Source organism: Dendrobium catenatum, unplaced genomic scaffold (assembly GCF_001605985.2).
Source record: "Dendrobium catenatum unplaced genomic scaffold, ASM160598v2 fragScaff_scaffold_1557, whole genome shotgun sequence".
In the NCBI taxonomy this organism is placed as follows: domain Eukaryota; kingdom Viridiplantae; phylum Streptophyta; class Magnoliopsida; order Asparagales; family Orchidaceae; genus Dendrobium; species Dendrobium catenatum.
The window spans coordinates 3,199,619-3,218,987 of NW_021320019.1; the positions used below are offsets into that span (position 1 = coordinate 3,199,619).

At 35.4% G+C, this 19,369-nt stretch overlaps 1 protein-coding gene across 4 annotated transcripts in view; it reads right to left on the reverse strand.

Moving 5' to 3' along the window:
• The window catches only part of LOC110115013 (peptidyl-tRNA hydrolase, mitochondrial), a 46,365-nt gene continuing 26,996 nt past the window's right edge, over window positions 1-19,369 (reverse strand). For 2 of the 4 annotated variants that reach the window (XM_020848102.2, XM_020848101.2), the window contains exons 6-8: window positions 18,371-18,429; window positions 430-506; window positions 4-349 (exon numbers count right to left, since the gene is read on the reverse strand). In XM_020848102.2, the coding sequence (XP_020703761.1) occupies window positions 236-349; window positions 430-506; window positions 18,371-18,429 (250 nt within the window). In that variant the 3' untranslated portion in view covers window positions 4-235. Of the gene's footprint in view, window positions 350-429; window positions 507-18,370; window positions 18,430-19,369 lie in introns of all 4 variants that reach the window. The other 2 variants (XM_020848104.2, XM_020848103.2) reach the window with 1 other exon arrangement.

A 19,369-nucleotide genomic window follows, 5' to 3' on the forward strand; every position in this document is an offset into this window, starting at 1 on the left:
TCATAAAAAACTACTTCATAATAGAAAATTGATAGATTAAAAAAATATGAAAAATACAAAGAGATTTATATTCTTTACTCACATCTTAATCTGGTATAGATAATTCAAAAAATATTGCAGTCAAAATTAAGTTACATTTCCACCATCACCAATATATGTTATTAAAAAGAATACTAAACCGCTTACCTGAAGAACAATGAGCAAAACGGAAGGGGAGAATTAACGGATATAGTAGTTAGTTCAAGAGTTCTGATGGCCGAGGAGTATTAACAAAAGAAGCACTTTTATTAAAACCATGGAGCAATAAAATCCTCACAGCTTCTACTCCTCTTTGAAGAGTGAAGTCCATCTGCAGCCAAATTGTGTTAACTTTCCTCGTTAGATTATATCTGAGAAGACTAAAGTTTAGTACAGAAATCAGGAGGAAACCTCTTCTCTTTCTTTCTTGGTGAAGGGTTTTAGAACAAAAACAGCAGGGTCCATCTTTCCTGGTGGCCTTCCAATGCCTTCACAGGTTCCAACAAAAAAACAATCAGCTCCTTGGGAATCTTTCGATTGAAAAAGAAAATTAAAAGGGAACTTAAGATCCTACATTTGATCATAACTTCTGTTAAGCCCATTGACTAGAAAATTAAATGACAAAATTATGAATCTGATTATTATTGTTTAGAATGTGACTGATAAAATAATGAATATGATTAAATATTATTTGTTGACCACCGTATTTATGCCACAATCAATTCGAGTGAGTGCAAAGAGAATGGTGATTGATTAACGCGACATCGCACGTAGCAAGTTCGACATGCCTCAATCGCCATCAAAACCACCCAAACATCGTCCGTTTGAGAAGATTGCGTTGGTGTGTTTAGGATGTTGAATTTACCTGAAGACCACTAGCGTTCTACACGATCGAACAACAAAAATAAAGATCTATGTAAGCAACATTGCATGAAATAACCAAAATCTCGTCCATTCATGAAATAGATTTCACTAACGCATCTAAATTAATGAAATTACCTAGAGATGACACTCATATTGCATGGGTTCTCGTGCCAGTCAAAATGTAAAATTTGCTCATACGTGAGATGATGACACATTTTGATATGCAACCAAATTATTCATATCTTTTTGGTTTTTATAGATTATTAAATTAAATTATATATTATTTACACACACAAACAATTAACAAATTTCATCTAATCCTATCATATATGGATGTCGCATTAATCACTTAATTGGTAATTAAAAATATTTAAAATAATCATCTAAACCTCAGCCAAAATCAAAAGCCCGCTCCCCTTCTCTCAGCTTTGCACAACGAACTCACGCACGCATCTCCCATCCTAGGCTCACAACTCTGCTCCTCTCACCCCAATGCCCCCTATAACGCCCCAGCCACCTCAACCACCTGTAGCCGCATTACACTTCCTCCAACCTAACCCGACCAAATTGAGCCATCGACTAAGTCTACAGGCCACATGAACCTATGCCAACCCACACAAATGCACACCCAACTGTCGACTTACCCCCAGCCTAGGCTGATCTCCCACACCAAGTCCAATCACACTTCATCCGCCCTCTCGATTCAACCCAATCACCGCCTCCTCCATCTCCTCTCCCATCTTCCCAAGCCTCCAGGTTATCCCTCTTCACACAACACCTACAAATCAAGCCCATGCCACCATCGCGCTATCAAAATCCCCAACTAGCCTCTTTATCCCTCTTCTATCTCTTTCCTTCCCTCTTTTTGTTTCTCTCTCTCTACGCACGCATATATAGAAGAAAGAGGAAAAAGAGACAAAAAGAGTTAAATTTAAGAAAAAGAAAGCAAAAAAAATCAAAAGGAATGTGTTTTCCCCCGCCACAACCTCTCCATCATCATTATCATTGCCACCTCGAGCATAAAGATACAAACTCACAATCTAAAAATTAATCGTAAAATCTCGCTGGCGATGCATGCGGCGCAACGAGCAGAACTCGTATATACTTTTCTAAATGCAGCGGGAAAACTTGTACAAGGCGGGAATGGGTAAGCCCTATAACATTTTTCTTAGCATTCCAAAAAAATTTTATGTGTCTATACTCATCTTTCTTAACAACAACAACAACAGCAAACCTTTATCCCACTACGTGCAGCCGACTACATAAATTTTTTTCTCCATTGTATTCAGTTAAGAGTCAAATTCTCATTTAAATCTAATAAAGAAATGTCATTTCTAATATTTTCTAACCAAATCTTTTTATGTCTACCTTTAAACTTCTTAACATAGGCCAAATTTAATACATCTACTCTCCTAATAGGTTCATCGGAAGGTCATCGATTTACATGACCAAACCATGTAAGGAGACTCTCTAATCTTATTTGTCACTAGAGCTACTCCAACCTTTTCACGAATATGCTCGTTTCGAATTCTGTCTCTAAGAGTAAATCCGCCAATCCACCTGAGCATCTTCATCTCAGCAACACTTAACTTAATATTATGCTTCTCTTTTAATGGCCAACATTCTGCGCCATAAAGCATAGCAGGTCTCACCACCATCTTATAAAATTTTCCCTTAACTTTGAGTGATACTTCTCTATCACAAAACAAACTCAAAGCATTCCTCCACTTCAACCATCCAACTTGAATTCTACTAATAATATCCCTATCTATTTCACCATCACACTGAACAATAGACCTAAGATATCTAAAACGAGTATACTTATTAATGACTTGATCGCTCAAAATCACAAACCCCCACCAGATCTATTACTACTAAAATTACACTCTATGTAATTAGTTATAGATCTACTCAAACGAAAACCTTTATACTCTAAAGTTGACCTCCATAATTCGAGTTTACTTTCAACTCCCTCTCTAGTCTTATCAACAAGAAGAATATCATTAGCAAAAAGCATACAATAGGGTACATCCTCTTGCAAATGTCTAATAAGAACATCCATGACTAAAGCAAAAAAGATAAGAGCTTAAAGTTGATCCTTGATGTAATCTAACTAAAATAGGAAAATACTTAATCAAACCACCTTGTGTTTGAACACAAGTAACAACTTCCGCATACATATCCCTAATGACTTGAATATTAGCATCATTAACTACTTTTTTCTAGAACTCTCCACATCACTTCTCTTGGAACTTTATCATATGTTTTATCTAAATCAATAAATATCATATGTAGATCCTCCTTATTCTCTCTAAACTTCTTTATAAACCCTCTCAATAAATGAATACCTTCCATAGTAGACCTACCCGAAATGAATCCAAATTGATTTTGAGAAACTTTAGTATCACATCCTAACCTATGCTCCATAACTCTCTCCCCCAAAGTTTTAAAGTATAACACATCAATTTAATTCCTCTTTAATTCGCACAATCTTGTGCATCATCTTTATTCTTAAAAATAAGAATAAACACACTCATTCTACACTCATCTGGCATTTTTTAGTCTTCAAAGTAATATTAAAAAGATTAGTAAGCCAAGAAATTCATTCATCTCCTAAGCATCTCCACACCTCTATTGGAATATCATTAGGTCTAATAGTTTTTTCATACTTCATTTTCTTTAAAACCTCTCTAACTTTAGTTTTACTAATATGCCGATAAAAATAAAAATCTCTATTTTCATTTAGAACGCTAAGGTAACTAAAGTCAATCGTACTCTCACATTCTTCATTAAAAAGTTTAGCAAAATATCTCACTACAGGAAAATAGCCGATTTCCAGCGGTCATGTCCGGCAATTACCGGACCGTCGGTACTCGGTTTAGACGGCGGTTACACCGCCGGCTATTACCGGCGGGCTAACAAGGGGGGTTCGCAACATAAGGCCGCCGGTAATAGCGACGGTCATCAAACCGCCGGATGTCAACATGACCGGCGGTTTATCCCGCCGTTGATAAGTGATCCCATTACCAGCGGTCGTGACCGCCGGAAGGCCGCCGGTAATTGCCCTAAAATTAACAGGCCCGAGCCTCGCATTTCATTTCTATTCTTTTCCTTCTCTCGCTTCGGACGACCTCTGCCGTCGCCTCCGCCCGCGTCTCGCTCGCGATCGACCTCGCTGTCCTGCCGCCGACGACCTCTCTCCAAACGGCGACGAACTAGCTCCAACCGCCGACCCCACACCGTCTGCCTCTCGCTCGATCGAGCTCTGCTGTCTTGCCGCCGTCGATCTCACACCGACTGCCCTAGTTTTCGTGTGAGTTGAAGAAAAACCGGGATTTGAAGGTAATCTTTAATGTTTTTTTGTGATTATTTGTTCTCACTAGACATTCGCAAGAGTTTGTAATTTATTGTATGATTTAGGTTATAATCTAGACATACGCAAGAGGTAATGTTGTAATCGTTTGAAAGAGGGAGAGAGATATAGAGAGAGAGCGAGAGCTTGAAAGAGGGAGAGAGATATAGAGAGAGAAAGAGAGCAAGCAAGTGTTAGAGAGAGTGAGAGAGAGAGAAAAGAGAGAGAGAGAGCGAAAAGAGAGAGATAGGGAAAAGAGAGAGGGAGAGAGAAAAGAGAGAGAGAGAGGGAGATAGAGAGCGAAAAGAGAGAGGGAGAGAGAAAAGAAAGAGATAGAGGGAGAGAGAAAGAGGGAGAGAGAGCGAGAGCAAGAGAGATAGATAGATAGATAGATAGAGAGCAAGAGAGAGCTAGAAAGAGGGATAGAGATATAGAGAGAGAAAGAGAGCAAGCGTTGTAGAGATGAGGATGCTCAGGTGGATGAGTGAGTTCACTCATAGGAATAGAATGCGAAACGAGAATATATGTTAAAAGTTTGGAGTTGCTCCGACGGTACATAAGATTAGAAAGAGTTGCCTTAGATGATTTTGTCGCATAAAACATCAACCTTTCTGATGTCCCAGTTAGAATAGCATATATGTTAGATTTGATACATGTTAAGAAAGTTATAGGCATCAATAAAAAGACTTGATTATAAAATATTAAAAATGAACTTTTCTTTAGATGTAAACGAGAATCTTACTCTTAACAGTACACAATGAAGAAAAAGAATTCATGTAGCTAACCCCACGTAGTGGGATAAAGAATTGATGTTGTTGTTGTTGATAGTTGATGTAGATGGTTAGTTTGTGTTGATGATTATCTTGTAGCCAAAACTTGGGTTTGATTATAAGTTGTAAATAATTCATTGATATCTATTTTGAATGTGACAGAAAAAAGAATATTAAGATAGATGCGTGAATAAAGCTTAAGAATCATACATCAAAGAAAGCTTAAGAATCATACATCTAGAACAAGTCTCAGGTAGCATGATACAGCCTTGAGGAGCATGTTATTGCCTTGAGAAGAGTATCGTTGCCTCACAAAATATAACCACAGCACCAAAAACCTTGTGGTTGTACAATTACTCCAAAAAGTGTGTTATTATTTTTAAAAAATTATATAAATAATGTATATTGAAAAGTTTGTGAACATACAATGCAGCTGCACCGAAATGCATGCAAGTACATTGAAAGCATGTGAATATACTAGGCAAATGCCCCGAAAAGCATGTAAATACCTCGAGAGAGAGCATTGAAAAGCACATGAATACATTAAAAGCATGCAAACACACTGTGCAAGTGCACCGAAAAGCATGTAAGGGCATTTACCCAATTGCAAAGAAAAGCGCACATCAATTTAAAAGAAAATCAAATTTGAACTTAAATTTTAAGCCCAATCCTCCACCTTGAGAGAATTGAAGTTAAAATGACTTGAATTAATGAATGAATATATAACAGTGAAATTCATCAAGATATTTGATTTAATGTATGTATCTATGATGCACCGACACGGACACGCCGATACGGACATGACACGACAAAGACAGACACGGGATACGACATTTTTTAAAAATATAGGACACGGGTGCGGCGTGGATATTCTCTATTTGAACTACCATCCTTCAACATAGAAATTATAATTTCATTTATATCTTGATTATTCATTGTTTTTATTTATATAAGATTGTAACAAACCAATCATACATAGGAATACATCAAGTTAAATTGATATGAAGTGAAATCAAAATATCTCAATAATAAGACAACATGAATACAACAATATACCAGTCTGCCAGGGGTCCAAGGGGGTGCAGCCCCCCTGGCGGGGTTCGACTTGTTTTGAAATTCTGCTTATTTTTAAAGTTCGTAAGTTGTTTATATGAAAAGATACCGAGCAGTACTGAGCATGTACCTGCTCGGTATCGAGCATGTACATTAGCTTTTCTTAGTAAGTTTAAAAAAACAACAATTAATATTTTAATTAGTCTAAGACATTTTAAACAATGAAGAGAAAAAAATGGTAAAATCCACTTACAGGTCTTGGCACTCTTGCTTGCAGAAGGTGCTCTGTCTGGCGTTGATTGTGAACTTTGCCTCGGCTGACCGCAGAAATCACGCAGGAACGAAGGAATGGGAAAGACGAGCTCGGCTTGGCCTTGGCTCGAGCAGAAATGACGAAGGAACGGGAGGCGAAGGCAGCAGGCTCTGTTTGGCGTTGGCTGCGAGCTCGCTCGGTCTGCCCTAGAAGATTTCTTTCGTGGATTGGAAAAATAGGGATTCTCGTTCGCGGAAAAGGCTAAATAGAACGAATCGAACGATTTTATTATTTAATAACCGGACACGCGTGTCCAATTTTTTTTTTAATTTTTTTTAAATTGCGACACTCCAATGTCATGTCGGACATGTGTCCATGCAGTGTCGGATGTGTGTCCATGTCTGACACGTGTCCGACACTGCATACCCTCTTTAAGCGGAGTGTCGGTGCATTATAGGTATGTATTAAGCTTTTAATGCCTTTTATAAAAAAAATCATGACAAAATCCAAACTGTCAAATTAAAGTTGACATTTGAACCCGATCATTTGTTGGCAAGCAAGCAAATATGGCAACATTCAACAACAACAACAACAACAAGCCGTTATCTCACTATGTGGGGTTGACTACATGAATCATTTTCCTCCATTGTGTCCTCTTAAAAGTTAAATTCTCATCTAAATCTAATAAAAAATATAATTTCTAATCATTTCTAAATAAGCCTTTTTAAGTTTATAATGAGTGTAAATATTGTTATGTTTTATATATTAAATTATCAGTAAAATCGTGTTGTTTTAGATGTGATGTGCAAGAAAAATACAGGAAATGCATGAAATTCTAAATATCATATAACATCGCGGCATCAGACATTATACCGCCGCAGCACCATCATTGACACCGCCGCAGCGCCCAATACGGACATGGCGGCGCCTAGTCTCTATTTGACAGCATTGCGGCGTCGAAGGAGTCAGCGCTGCAAAGCCCATTCTATGTCTGCATAGCATCGTAGCGCCAATTTTCATTGTTGCCAAACCGAGGGGAGTTACACGTGGATGCCGCAACGCTCAACCGTTAGCAACGCCGCAACACTACAGTTGTAACTGACCAGGACACGATCTACCAGCAAAGCGACGCGTCGATCCATTAAACAGAGAGTCCACATCAGCAAGCATCATAGAGGAGAAAATTCTTCAGCGCTACGACATTAGTTCATTTTATGGGAGTTGCGGCGCAAGTGTTTAGAGTGTCGCAGTGCCAGAGCCTGTTTTATGTTTTTTTCTATAAATAGTCTATTTGTAATGTTAGTAAGAGAGTTCAATCACTTAGTTAATTTCAGTCTTTATAATACTTCTCTGCAATTTTCTTATGAGTGACAACTAAGGAAATTCATGCAGCAATAGATCCACTTCATAAGAGTGTTTGATCAATGTTTATGGAAGCAATTATGTAAGTTCAATAAGTGTAATTTCATAAGTGTTTGGTCAATATTTGTAGAAGCAATTCTGTAAGTTCAAGGAGTGTAGAAGAGATTATTGAATCCATCCGGTGATATCTTTTCTTCCGTAATTTATCATTTTTTTTGCAATTAATGAAAATAAATTTGCTTCACTTGTTTTTCATGTCTGTCTAAATTCTCTACTTTTGGATTGATGATTTAAATAAAAAATGGAGTACTAATGAATTCTCTTCATCAATAATTTAATGATGTTTTCAATATATCAGATTTTCATTTAATGCACGTAGTGTCCATATGTGTAATTAATATCATATGTAATGTGGAGCCTATGAATAGGAAAGTAGGCACAACCAGGTGTATTGAATTGGTATGATGCAAGCATAGACATAGTGATTGGCATATACTAAATTTATAGATATGAATTGTAATAAGGGGGTTTTAATAGTACATGCTTTACTTACTCTTCTAAGCTTTTCATAGGGTGACAGACTATGAGAGTTTAAAGTGGTATTGAGATTAAAAAGTTTAATCTGTCATTTGTCTCTTGACGCTCGACAAAGCAGTCAGTAATACATATACTCTGAATAACATCAATATAAATAGAATAATTAGGAAATATATTGTATTTACATTCGATCAATCCAAAATATTTTATCCAAATAGTATTTTATTTAATTTTTTTATTTTAAATCAAGTGATTTAATCTTCACCAAAACTTATTTTTAATGAGTAGGATAATTATTATAATTGTAGTTGACAGTACTAGTATTTATAAATAAACATTCTTCCTCGTGGGATTGATACTCTACTCTATCACTATATTGCTTGATTCAACACGTATACTTGCATATTTTAAGTGGAGTTTTTATAATCTTTATATAAAGAAAAATCAAAGTATTGTTTAGGTATTGATAAAGCCCTAAATTATTTTCATAATTCTTTATGTTACTCCACCGCCTTTATTAGTATACATCTACATCATGATTCTTTCCCCCTCTCTATTGGCCCTTTGGTCCGCCACCTGGCTCCTGTTCCGTGGCTGGTTCCTCTCCCAATGCTGCCTGTTACGGTTCCCTGTGGGCGCCTGTTTTTGTCCCCCTTGTGGCCCCTTCGGGTGCGTCTCCTGGACCACCTGTTGGCCTTCTGCTTTCCCTGTTCTGATTGGTTCGTCTAGTGGTGTTTTAGGTTGTTTAGCTACCTCTTTTCTTCTATATATATTTGATGTTTTGAGGCATTTAGGGGTTATTGTTTGCTGAACAAAGTTCTCTAAAACCTTAAGGTTTCTTCTTGGGAAAGCTTGCGAGCTTATTCCATTTCCCTCTTCCTCTCTTTGATTTCGTCTCGGGCTTCTTATCTTTTTTTTCTCTCCACAAGTTCCACTCCACTTGTATCTTTCTTCTTGAGCTATTGGAGGTGTTGGTTGGCCGGTTTGTTAGCATTTGTCAGAGGAGTTTTGGTGGATGTTGGCCCAACTAGCTGTGGTGGACCCTTAGTTTGCATGCTCTTAAGCACATCTTTTATATTGCCTACTATTTCGTTGCATGTGAGGTGACTTCTTGTCGGTTGTTCTGAGGGTAGTTGTTTTTATTTTTAATTTAGTTTTCGTTTGTTTAGAGATTTGTTTGATGTTAGCTTTCTACATTTTGAATCGATAAAAGTTCTACTATTCCTGGTGTTCTCCCCTTGTTGTTTCTATCTAGTTGTCTGCATTAAGTTTGGTATCATAGCCTAGATTAGCATATCCTAGGTTGATGTGTGAATTTTTTCTTAAAAACAAAAATGGATAATCAACATAATCAAGGGAATTGACAACAAATGATGCAACAACAGGCTGATTTGCAACATCAAATAAACAACATGGCTAACACTCTTGCAAATTTGAATGTCAACAATCTTAATGTCCAAAATTCTGAAAGTGAAGAGAAAGTCCCTAGAAATCAAAATAGGCGTCATAAAAATTATGGGATAAAAATTGATATCCATAATTTGAAGGTAAGCTACAACTTGATCAATTCATCGAATGGGTAGAAAAGATAGACCAATTTTTTGAGTGGAATAAAATACCTGATAATATAAAAGTTAAGTTTGGTAGCTTAAAACTCAATGGTCATGCATTAACTTGGTGGAAGAACTTTCAAAATAATAGACTAAGGTGGGGAAAAGAAAAAATCCAAAACTGGGATAGGATAAAAAAAATGAAAGGAAAGTTTATGCCTTCAGACCACTCACGAACCATATTCCAAGAATTTAACAACCTTCGTCAAGGAAATCAAACCGTTGAAGAATACACCGAAACTTTTTATAAACTCCAGTCTCGAAATGATTTAGATGAATTTGAGGAAAGAACTGTCAATAGATACATCAACGAGTTAAAATGGACAATTCAAGATCAAATAAATTTGCACCATGTAATCAAACTCGACAATTCTTATCGAATGACACTAAAAATTGAAAAGCAACATCAACGAAGTCATAAGAAAGCTCCTGAAACTTATAAGCGAAGACAAACTGGTGGGATTAAAATTCAATCTTCACAACCATCTGTGAGAACATCTGGTGTGCGAGTAAAAACATTTGAAACTCAAACTTTGAATAAAGGTACGGATTAATGGGACCAAAACCTACTTAACCACCCAAGCTGATTGGACCATGTTACAAATGTGGGCTATATAGACATCTTTCAGCTGCTTGTAGGAAAAATAACCCTCCAAGAACTAACTACATTGAAAATGATGAAGAATTAGAGGAAGAGGAAGAATAAAATGAAACTAAACCCAAAAATGAAATTGAGTTGGAAAGGGTTGATGTAGAGGGCGATCAAGGTTATCAATAATTAGTTATCCGACAAGTCCTAACTACTAAAATGGAAAATGGGAATAAATTGCTTAGAAGAAACATCTTTCGAACCACTTGCACTGTTGAGGGAAAACTTTGCACTTAAATGATTGATAGTGGGAGTTCAAGTAATTTTGTTTCACAATTGATGGTAGATAAGCTTAAACTAAAATCAAAATCACTTGTCAAACCTTATAAAATCTCTTGGTTTAAAGGAGGTGAGGTTCCTAAAATAAAGCAATGCACTGTTAATCTAACAATTGGAAGTTCTTACAAGGATCAAGTTGTTTGCGATATATACCTCTTGAAGTCTATCACATCTTATTGGGTCGTCCCTGGCAATTCGATCATAAAATAATTCATAATGAGAAAAAGAACATATACACTTTAATTCAAAATAATAAGGAATTCACTCTTTACCCTCAAAAACACATTCCTGATCCACCTACTAAGAATACCAAAACTGTAAAAACAACCACTCATGAACTACTCCTTAACACAAATGAATTGAAACAGTCTGAGGTAGCATACCTGGTGCTACGAAAAGAATCTGATCCAACTTCACAAATTCCTAAGAAATACAACTTTTAATCAATGAATTTTTTGACATAACCCCTGAAGAGTTGCCAAAAGCTTTGCCCCCAATGAGAGATATTCAACATCACATTAATCTAATCCCTGGAGCCACATTACTTAATCTTCCCCATTACCGAATGAGTCCAACTGAACATGAATAACTTCATAAGCAAGTGTCTGAACTTTTAAAAAAGGGTTTAATCAAAAAAAGCCTAAGTCCCTGTGTTGTGTCTGCTTTACTTACACCTAAAAAAGATGGAACCTGAAGGATGTGTGTGGATAGTCGAGCCATAAATAAAATAACCATCAAATATAAGTTTTCAATTCCTAGGCTCGATGACATGTTAGATATGTTAAGTGGTACTAAAATCTTTTCTAAAATTGACTTGAGAAGTGGATATCATCATATTAGGATTAGACCGGATGATGAGTGAAAATTTGCATTCAAAACCAAGGAAGGATTGTATGAATAGTTGATTATGTCTTTTGGGTTGCCTAATGCTCATAATACATTTATGAGAATAATGAATCATGTTTTAAGAACCTTTCTTAGGAAAGTTTGTGGTTGTATACTTTGATGATATTCTGATTTATAACACTTACCCTTCTGAACACTATAATCATGTGAAACAAATCCTGCAAACTCTAAAAGAACAAAAATTGTACATCAATCTGAAGAAGTGTTCTTTCATGACTCCAAGTTTGCCCTTTTTAGGATATATCGTGTCTGCGAAGGGAATTAAAGTTGATCATATTAAAATTGAGGCAATTCAAAGCTGGCCTACTCCTAAGAATATCAGCGAGGTAAGAGGGTTTCACGATCTAACTTCTTTCTATTGTAGGTTCATAAAAAACTTCAGCACTAATTGCTTCTATCACTGACTGTTTGAAAAAATGAAACTTTAAATGGACACCTGAAGCTGAACAAACTTTTCAAATAATCAAAGCAAAAATGAGTCAAGCTCCAATTGTTAGTTTGCCAAATTTTGATAAAATTTTTGAAGTTGATTGTGATGCCTCACATATTGGTATAGGAGTTGTGCTTAGCCAGGAATGGAAACCCATTGCATACTTTAGTGAAAAGTTAAATGATTCTCGGGCTAGATATTCAACATACGACTTGGAATTTTATGCAATTGTTCAAGCTTTGAAATTTTGGAGATGTTATTTGATTCAAAGAGAAGTTATTTTAAACACTGATCATGAAACTTTGAGATTTCTGGGTTCTCAAAAAAATCTGAATAAAATACATGCCAAGTGGACCTCTTTTCTGCAAGAATATTCATTTTATATTAAGCATAAAACTAGAGTGTTAAATAAAGTTGTTGATGCTTTAAGTAAAAGGTCTCATCTTTTGTTAATTGTTTATCAAACAATAACTTCCTTCGATTTCCTAGAAGACACTTATGCTAATGATCCATATTTTAAGGATATTTTGGAATCTTGTCTCACTTCAGGAACTGATCAATCCGCCCAATTTATCATTCAACAAGGCTTTTTATTCAAAGGTTCTAGGCTCTGCATTACAAAAAATTCCTTACGAGAACAACTTGTGCAAGAACTTCATAGTGGAAGTCTAGGAGGGCATTTTGATCAAGGGAAAACTATTGTTTTAATGGAAGAAAAATATTTCTGGCCTCATATGAGAAAACAAATTGCTAAGCTGGTAAAATAATTTAAAAACTGTCAATTTTCAAAGGAACGTCTCAAAACATTGGCTTGTATACTCCCCTTCCTGTTCCAAATAAACCTTAGGAAGATATTTCTAAGAAATTTTGATTTAGGGGTACCTGTTACTGCACGAAAATATGATTCTGTATTTGTCGTTGTGGACCGATTTAATAAAATGACACTTCAATCCATGCAAAAAAACTTCTGATACGTCATATGTTGCTGATTTATTTTTAAAGAAATTTTTCGTCTCCATGGCATACCTCGAACATTTACATCTGATAGGAACACTAGATTTTTTATTCACTTTTGGAGAACACTTTGGGCTAAGTTGGAAACTACTCTTCAATTTAGTAGTGCTTATCATCCACAAACCGATGGACAAACTGAAGTTGTCAATCGAAGCTTAGGGAATGTACTGAGATGCCTTGCTGGTGAGAAACCTTCCTAGTGAGATTTGATCCTTCCCCAAGCTGAGTTTGCCTATAATAATTATGTTAATCGATCCACTGAAAAAACTTCTTTTAAATTTATTTATGGTCATTCTATACCTCACATTTTGGATATAACTTGTTTAACTTTACCTAACAAAAGCATTGTTGAAGCCACAAAAACTGTTGATCATATCAAATCAATCCAACAGCAAGTCCTTGAAAAACTTCATATGGCAAATGTTAAATACAAATATGCTGCTAACAAACACCGAAGGAAATTCTATTTTAAAGAGGGTAATTTGGTTATGACATATTTTTGTCATCAGCATTTTCCTGTTGGTACTTTTGGCAAGCTAAGCAGAAAAAAGTTTGAACCTTTTCGTATTCTACGAAAATTGGGCACGAATGCCTATCTATTAAATCTTCTTATCACTATTGGAACTTCTCCTGTATTTAATGTTTCTGACCTTTCTTTGTATGAAGGAAATTTAGAAGATTCTGTGGAAATTGAGACTTTACTAATTTCCACTTCCGTTCTAAGCAAAGATAATCAAATTGAAGATGTTATTGATATAAGGACTATTCAGACTAGACATGGAGAGCACAAAAGGTTCTTGGTTAAATGGAGCAACCATCCGTTGACTGATTGTACATGAATAGATGCAGCGGAGCTAAAAAATCGTCATCCGGATCTCTATCAGAGAGTTGTTGAAGCATTCTCATTAGGAGATTAGATTCTCCCACCAGGGGGTTTGATGCAATGCAAATTTCAATTTTTTTTGTTTTAGACTTTTAGTTTTATTGTAATTTGAATGCTATAGTTAGTTTTTATTTTTTTTATGCTACCCTATTATGGAAGGCAACCAATGATCATGAGTAGGTTGTGCTTTGGGCTAGGCATTATTTGGGTGTGCTAGCTATTTTGGTGTCTTGGCTCTTGGGCTGATGTGGGCATCTCGGTTTGGGGTGGCTATTCATTTTTTATTGTTTTGTTGGGAGCTGCTATGCTCCAGCTCATTAATTCTGAGCTGCTGCTTCTTTTTCAGCTCATTACTATTGGTAGTTCACCTCCTTTTTAGCTCATTATGTGGAGAGAACTTGGTTCTTTCCCCATCTCTATTGGTCCTTCGGTTCCCCCGCTTGGCGCCTATCCCGTGGTTGGTTCCTCTCCCTATGGCTGCCTGTTCTGGTTCTTTGTGGGCGCCCGTTCCTGTCCCCCTTGTGGCCCCTTCGGGTGCTGCTCCTGGACCGCCTGTTGGCCTTCTGTTTCCCCTATTTTGATTGGTTCGGCTAGTGGTGTTTTGGGATGTTTAGCTACCTCTTTTCTCCCATATATATGTGATGTATTGAGGCATTTAGGGGCAGTTGTTTGCTGAACAAAGTTCTCTAAAACCTGAGGGTTTCTTCTTGGGAAAGCTTGCGAGCCTGTTCCACTTCTCTCTTCCTTTCTTCGATTTCGTCTTGGGCTTCTTATCTCTTTCTTCTCTCCACAAGTTCCACTCCACTTGTATCTTTCTTCTTGAGCTATTGGAGGTGTTGGTTGGCCGGTTTGGTAGCTTTTGACGGAGGAGTTTTGGTGGATGTTGGCCCAAGTAGCTGTGGTGGACTCTTGGTTTGCATGCCCTTAAGCACATCTTTTATATTGCCTATTATTTTGTTGCATGTGAGATGACCGCTTGTCGGTTGTTCTGAGGGTAGTTGTTTTTATTTTTTATTTTTGGCTTTCGTTTGTTTCGATATTTGTTTGATGTTAGGTTTCTACATTTTGAATCGAGAAAAGTTCTACTAGTCCTGGTGTTCTCCCCTTGTGGTTTTGTTTTCTATCTAGTTGTCTGCATCATAAAACGACACTCTTATTAATGACTTGATCACCCAAAGTCACAACCCCCCAATAGATCGATTATTATTAAAATTACACTTCATATATTCTATTTGGATCTACTCAAACGAATGTCATTAGACTCTAAGGTTGACCTCCATAATTCAAATTTACCCTCAACTTCCTCTCTATTCTTATCAACAAGAAGAATTTCATCAGCAAAAAGCATACACCAAGGTACAATCTCTTGCAAATGTCAAGTGAGAACATCCAAGACTAAAGATATGGGCTTAAGGCTGATCCTTGATGTAATCCAACTGAATAAGAAAAAACTTGGTCAAACCACCTTGTGTTTGAACACAAGTAACAGCTCTTGCATACATATCCTTAATGACTTGACTACAAGTATTATTAACCCCATTTTCATATAGAATTCTCCATAGCACTTCTCTTGGAACTTTATCATATGCTTTCTCTAAATCAATAAAAATCATATGTAGATCCTCCTTATTCTCTCAATACTTCTCTATAAAATATCTCAATAAATATATAGCCTCCATCGAAGACCTACCTGACATGAATCCAAATTGATTTTGAAAAATATTAGTGTCACGCCGCAACCTATACTCCATAATTCTCTCCCATAGTTTTAAAGTATGACACATTAACTTAATTCCGCTATAATTCGTACAATCTTGTTCGTCATCTTTATTCTTAAAAATAAGAATCAACACAACCATCTGACATCTTTTTAGTCTTGAAAATAATATTAAAAAGTTTAGTAAGCCAAGAAATTCCTTCATCTCCTATGCATTTCCACAACTCTATTGGAATATCTTCAAGTTAAATAACTTTTCCATACTTCATTTTATTTAAAGCCTCTTTAACTTCGATTTTACTAATACGCTGGTAAAAACAAAAATCTTTATTTTCATTTAGGGTGCTAAGGTCACTAAAGTCAATCGCATTCTCATAATCTTTATTGAAAATTTTAGCAAAATATCTCATCCACCTTTGTTGAATATACTCATGTAATAAAAGCACTTTTTGATCTTCATCCTTAATACACTTCACTTGAACTAAATCCTTACAACTCTTATCTCTTTGTTTAACTAACTTATACATATATCTTTCATCCTCCTTAGTATCTACTTTATTATATAAATCATTAAAAGCAAAAATCTTTGCATTGCATATTGATTTCTTAGACTTCTTACAAGACTCTTTATATCTTTTCCAATTATCAGAATTTTTATAGCTAAATCAATTTTTATAACAAATCTTCTTATTTTTTATCTTTTCTTCGATATTTTGATTCAACCACCAACTATTTTTATTATTAGTTGCTTTCAACTAACAAAATAAAATTATTTAGATCCTCGATGATGATCATGTTAACAGTAAATCTCCATCAAAAAGATTAATGCTCAAAATCTAAATTTACATTGCAAGTACAAACATTTTTTTAAGTGATTCAAATGCACCCCGATAATGCAATTTTTAATAATAAATCTCAATAGTAAAGGACCTTATTTTCAAAATGTCATAAAACCATTCTTTATTAGTAACCGGATAAAGTTGATAATATTCAATTGGCAAAAAATAATAATATTTAAGAAAACTCAATTATTAGCTGTGTTGAAAGAAAATCTCAACAAGAAGAGATAACTTGATTTTTAGAATGCCTCTAAATTTCAAGCAGTCACTCGGGGCTTAAATTATAATAAAATTTCAATTTTAAAATATTCAGATGGAATTAATCTCCTAAAACTTAAAAGCAAAATCTATCTATCCACCGCAACCCTTTGTCATGAGTGATGAATTTGTGACTAACTTTACCTCACAAAGAATAACTATCTTGTTAAGAATATCACTAAGATTCATTCTCAAACTATCTCTCACCAGTAAAGATATAGCACATATCCTATAACTAGTGATTTTGTTGCCAAGTAACACTTCAAGTAAACATTGCTATGAGCAGAGCCCTCTAGCTCGATGATACGGCTCCCGCTCCAGGTAGGGCATCATTTACACGAGCAGCAATACCCGGACCAAGGAAGCCCTAGACCGGCCGGTCCAAGCAATTCCAACTCAAGAGGGAGCAGATACAGGAGAGGTGGAGTCTATTATGGAGCTGGGGCCCAACAGAAAATTAATACAATATATTATGAGAGGGTCAATTAGGTAAGAAATTTCCTAATTGAAATTCAAATAGGAGGGGGTAAATTTATTAGGAATGTGGCTTATTTATGAGGGAAGATTATGATGGCTAATTTAAAGCTAAGATTAGGGTTTCTTTGGTGTCATGTAGAATTTTGTATTTGACTGCTTAAGTTTTTCTTGTGTGAGGGATCCTAGCGGCGTCTAGAATTTGGGAGAGAAGATCCTCCTCTCGAAAGAAGATCAATTGTATGTTTCTTATTGTTATTTGCTTTACTAGCAAATGCAAATCTGTTTTGTTCGTCGAATCTCACTGAGTTTCTTGTTCTTTTTTATACTAAGGCGTATCATTGGATCGACTACCTCTAACTAAGCAAACTAGAGACTAGGAATCATAACCTAGGACGACGAAACCATAGGATATTGAATGATTCTTCATCATTCTCCCTACCATCTACTTTAAGTACAATGTGATAAATTTCAAAATCCTATATTAAACTAACTATTATTATACGCATGGTATTTAATGTATAATGACTCTTTAATCAAAAGTGTTTTCCCGTTACTAGGATGGATAATTAATCATAGGAGCTGATGCCTATGCAAAATCTAAACTCAAATCATAATTTCTCACAAAATAAAGGTAAAAACCTCTTAAGTAGTGTTTTATCTTAAATTTAATCTATCATCTAAAAATCTAACTTGGCACATCTAACAAAACTCTGCTTAATGTGAGAGATCAGGGTGCGATTTTTTTAGCCCATATTGTTTTAAATGTGATTAGTAAAATAATTAATTTGATTACTAAAAGTCTGAATGCAGAGACTAGTTGTTGAACAAATTAACTAGTATGCTTTGAGTTGTCAGATTAATTATTTTAATAATCTCATTCAAACTTTAAATAATCAGATTCAGTATTTTAGTGATCACATTCAAATCAAAACAATAATCAAATCCATTATGTCAATAACTACATACAAACAACAATGTCAACTTCAACGTTTGGATTTTTTTTTTTTTTTGAGCCTATGGACTTAAGAAAATTTGTTTGTCAATCATAGGACTTTTGAGCAGTTCATCAAAATAAAGAAGATTAAAAGTTCAGACTCACCTATTCTTAGACGTGGAAAGTCTCGACTTCCCTTTAGATGGTTAATCACACTTCTCATTCTACAAGAAAAAATATTTAAGTATAATTAAGTCATTAGTAAACAAGGTTTTTCTTCAATACTTTGTTTGTGCAAAAGGGGACTTTTTTAAGGATACGTGTCCTGTTGAAAACAATCTTGCAATACAAAGTTGCATTCGTTGGTTAGTGATTATAGCTTCTTACAATGCTTTATCATCATAAATTATTAACTTCGATAAAGAAACAGCATTGAAAAGCAGGAAAAATGGATAACAAAACATTATATGCCACATTGCAGAATGATAAACATTTTGATGAAAAATACGCTTGCAATAAATTAATTAGGATCAATTAATAGGCATAAAAGTTCTGCATTAAGAACCCAGGCTAAAATGACGATGTATAAAATGATATTGGCCCAACAGCTAAAAAAGAGAGAGCCATTCACCACAAAAAATATGTTCTTTAAAAGAATTTAAAAAGAATTTTCTTTATCCAAGGACGAAACCATCAAGGCTTAAAACTTTGATTCGGGCATTGGGCTTCCCTACGCATCTCAGCCTTGAAAGTTTCAACAGTTTTGGTGTCCGGTTTTGTTCTGTTGTACTAACAAATGTTTTAATATATTGTCTAATTTTGTATAGTTTTTAAAGTTAAAATGTCATATCATAATCTATATTTGAATGCTATGTATGAGTGTAAGACAGTAATTCATTACCATATATCAATGCCATATGCCTGTATATTCTATGTAGACAAGTATGTATAGCAATATTTATATCAATACAATAAAAGATTGGTTTTTTTAAAGGTCGGTTTACTTGGTGGTTGGTATATGTTCCCAAGCCATGAAATTGGGGTTCAAACCTCAACTTCAACTTCAGAATTTTGTCATCTTAATTTAACTGAAAGGCCAAATTGGAGGCATACCCAACATCCACGGCTCCAACTGGCCTGCAACTATTGCTCTTGCAGTTACGT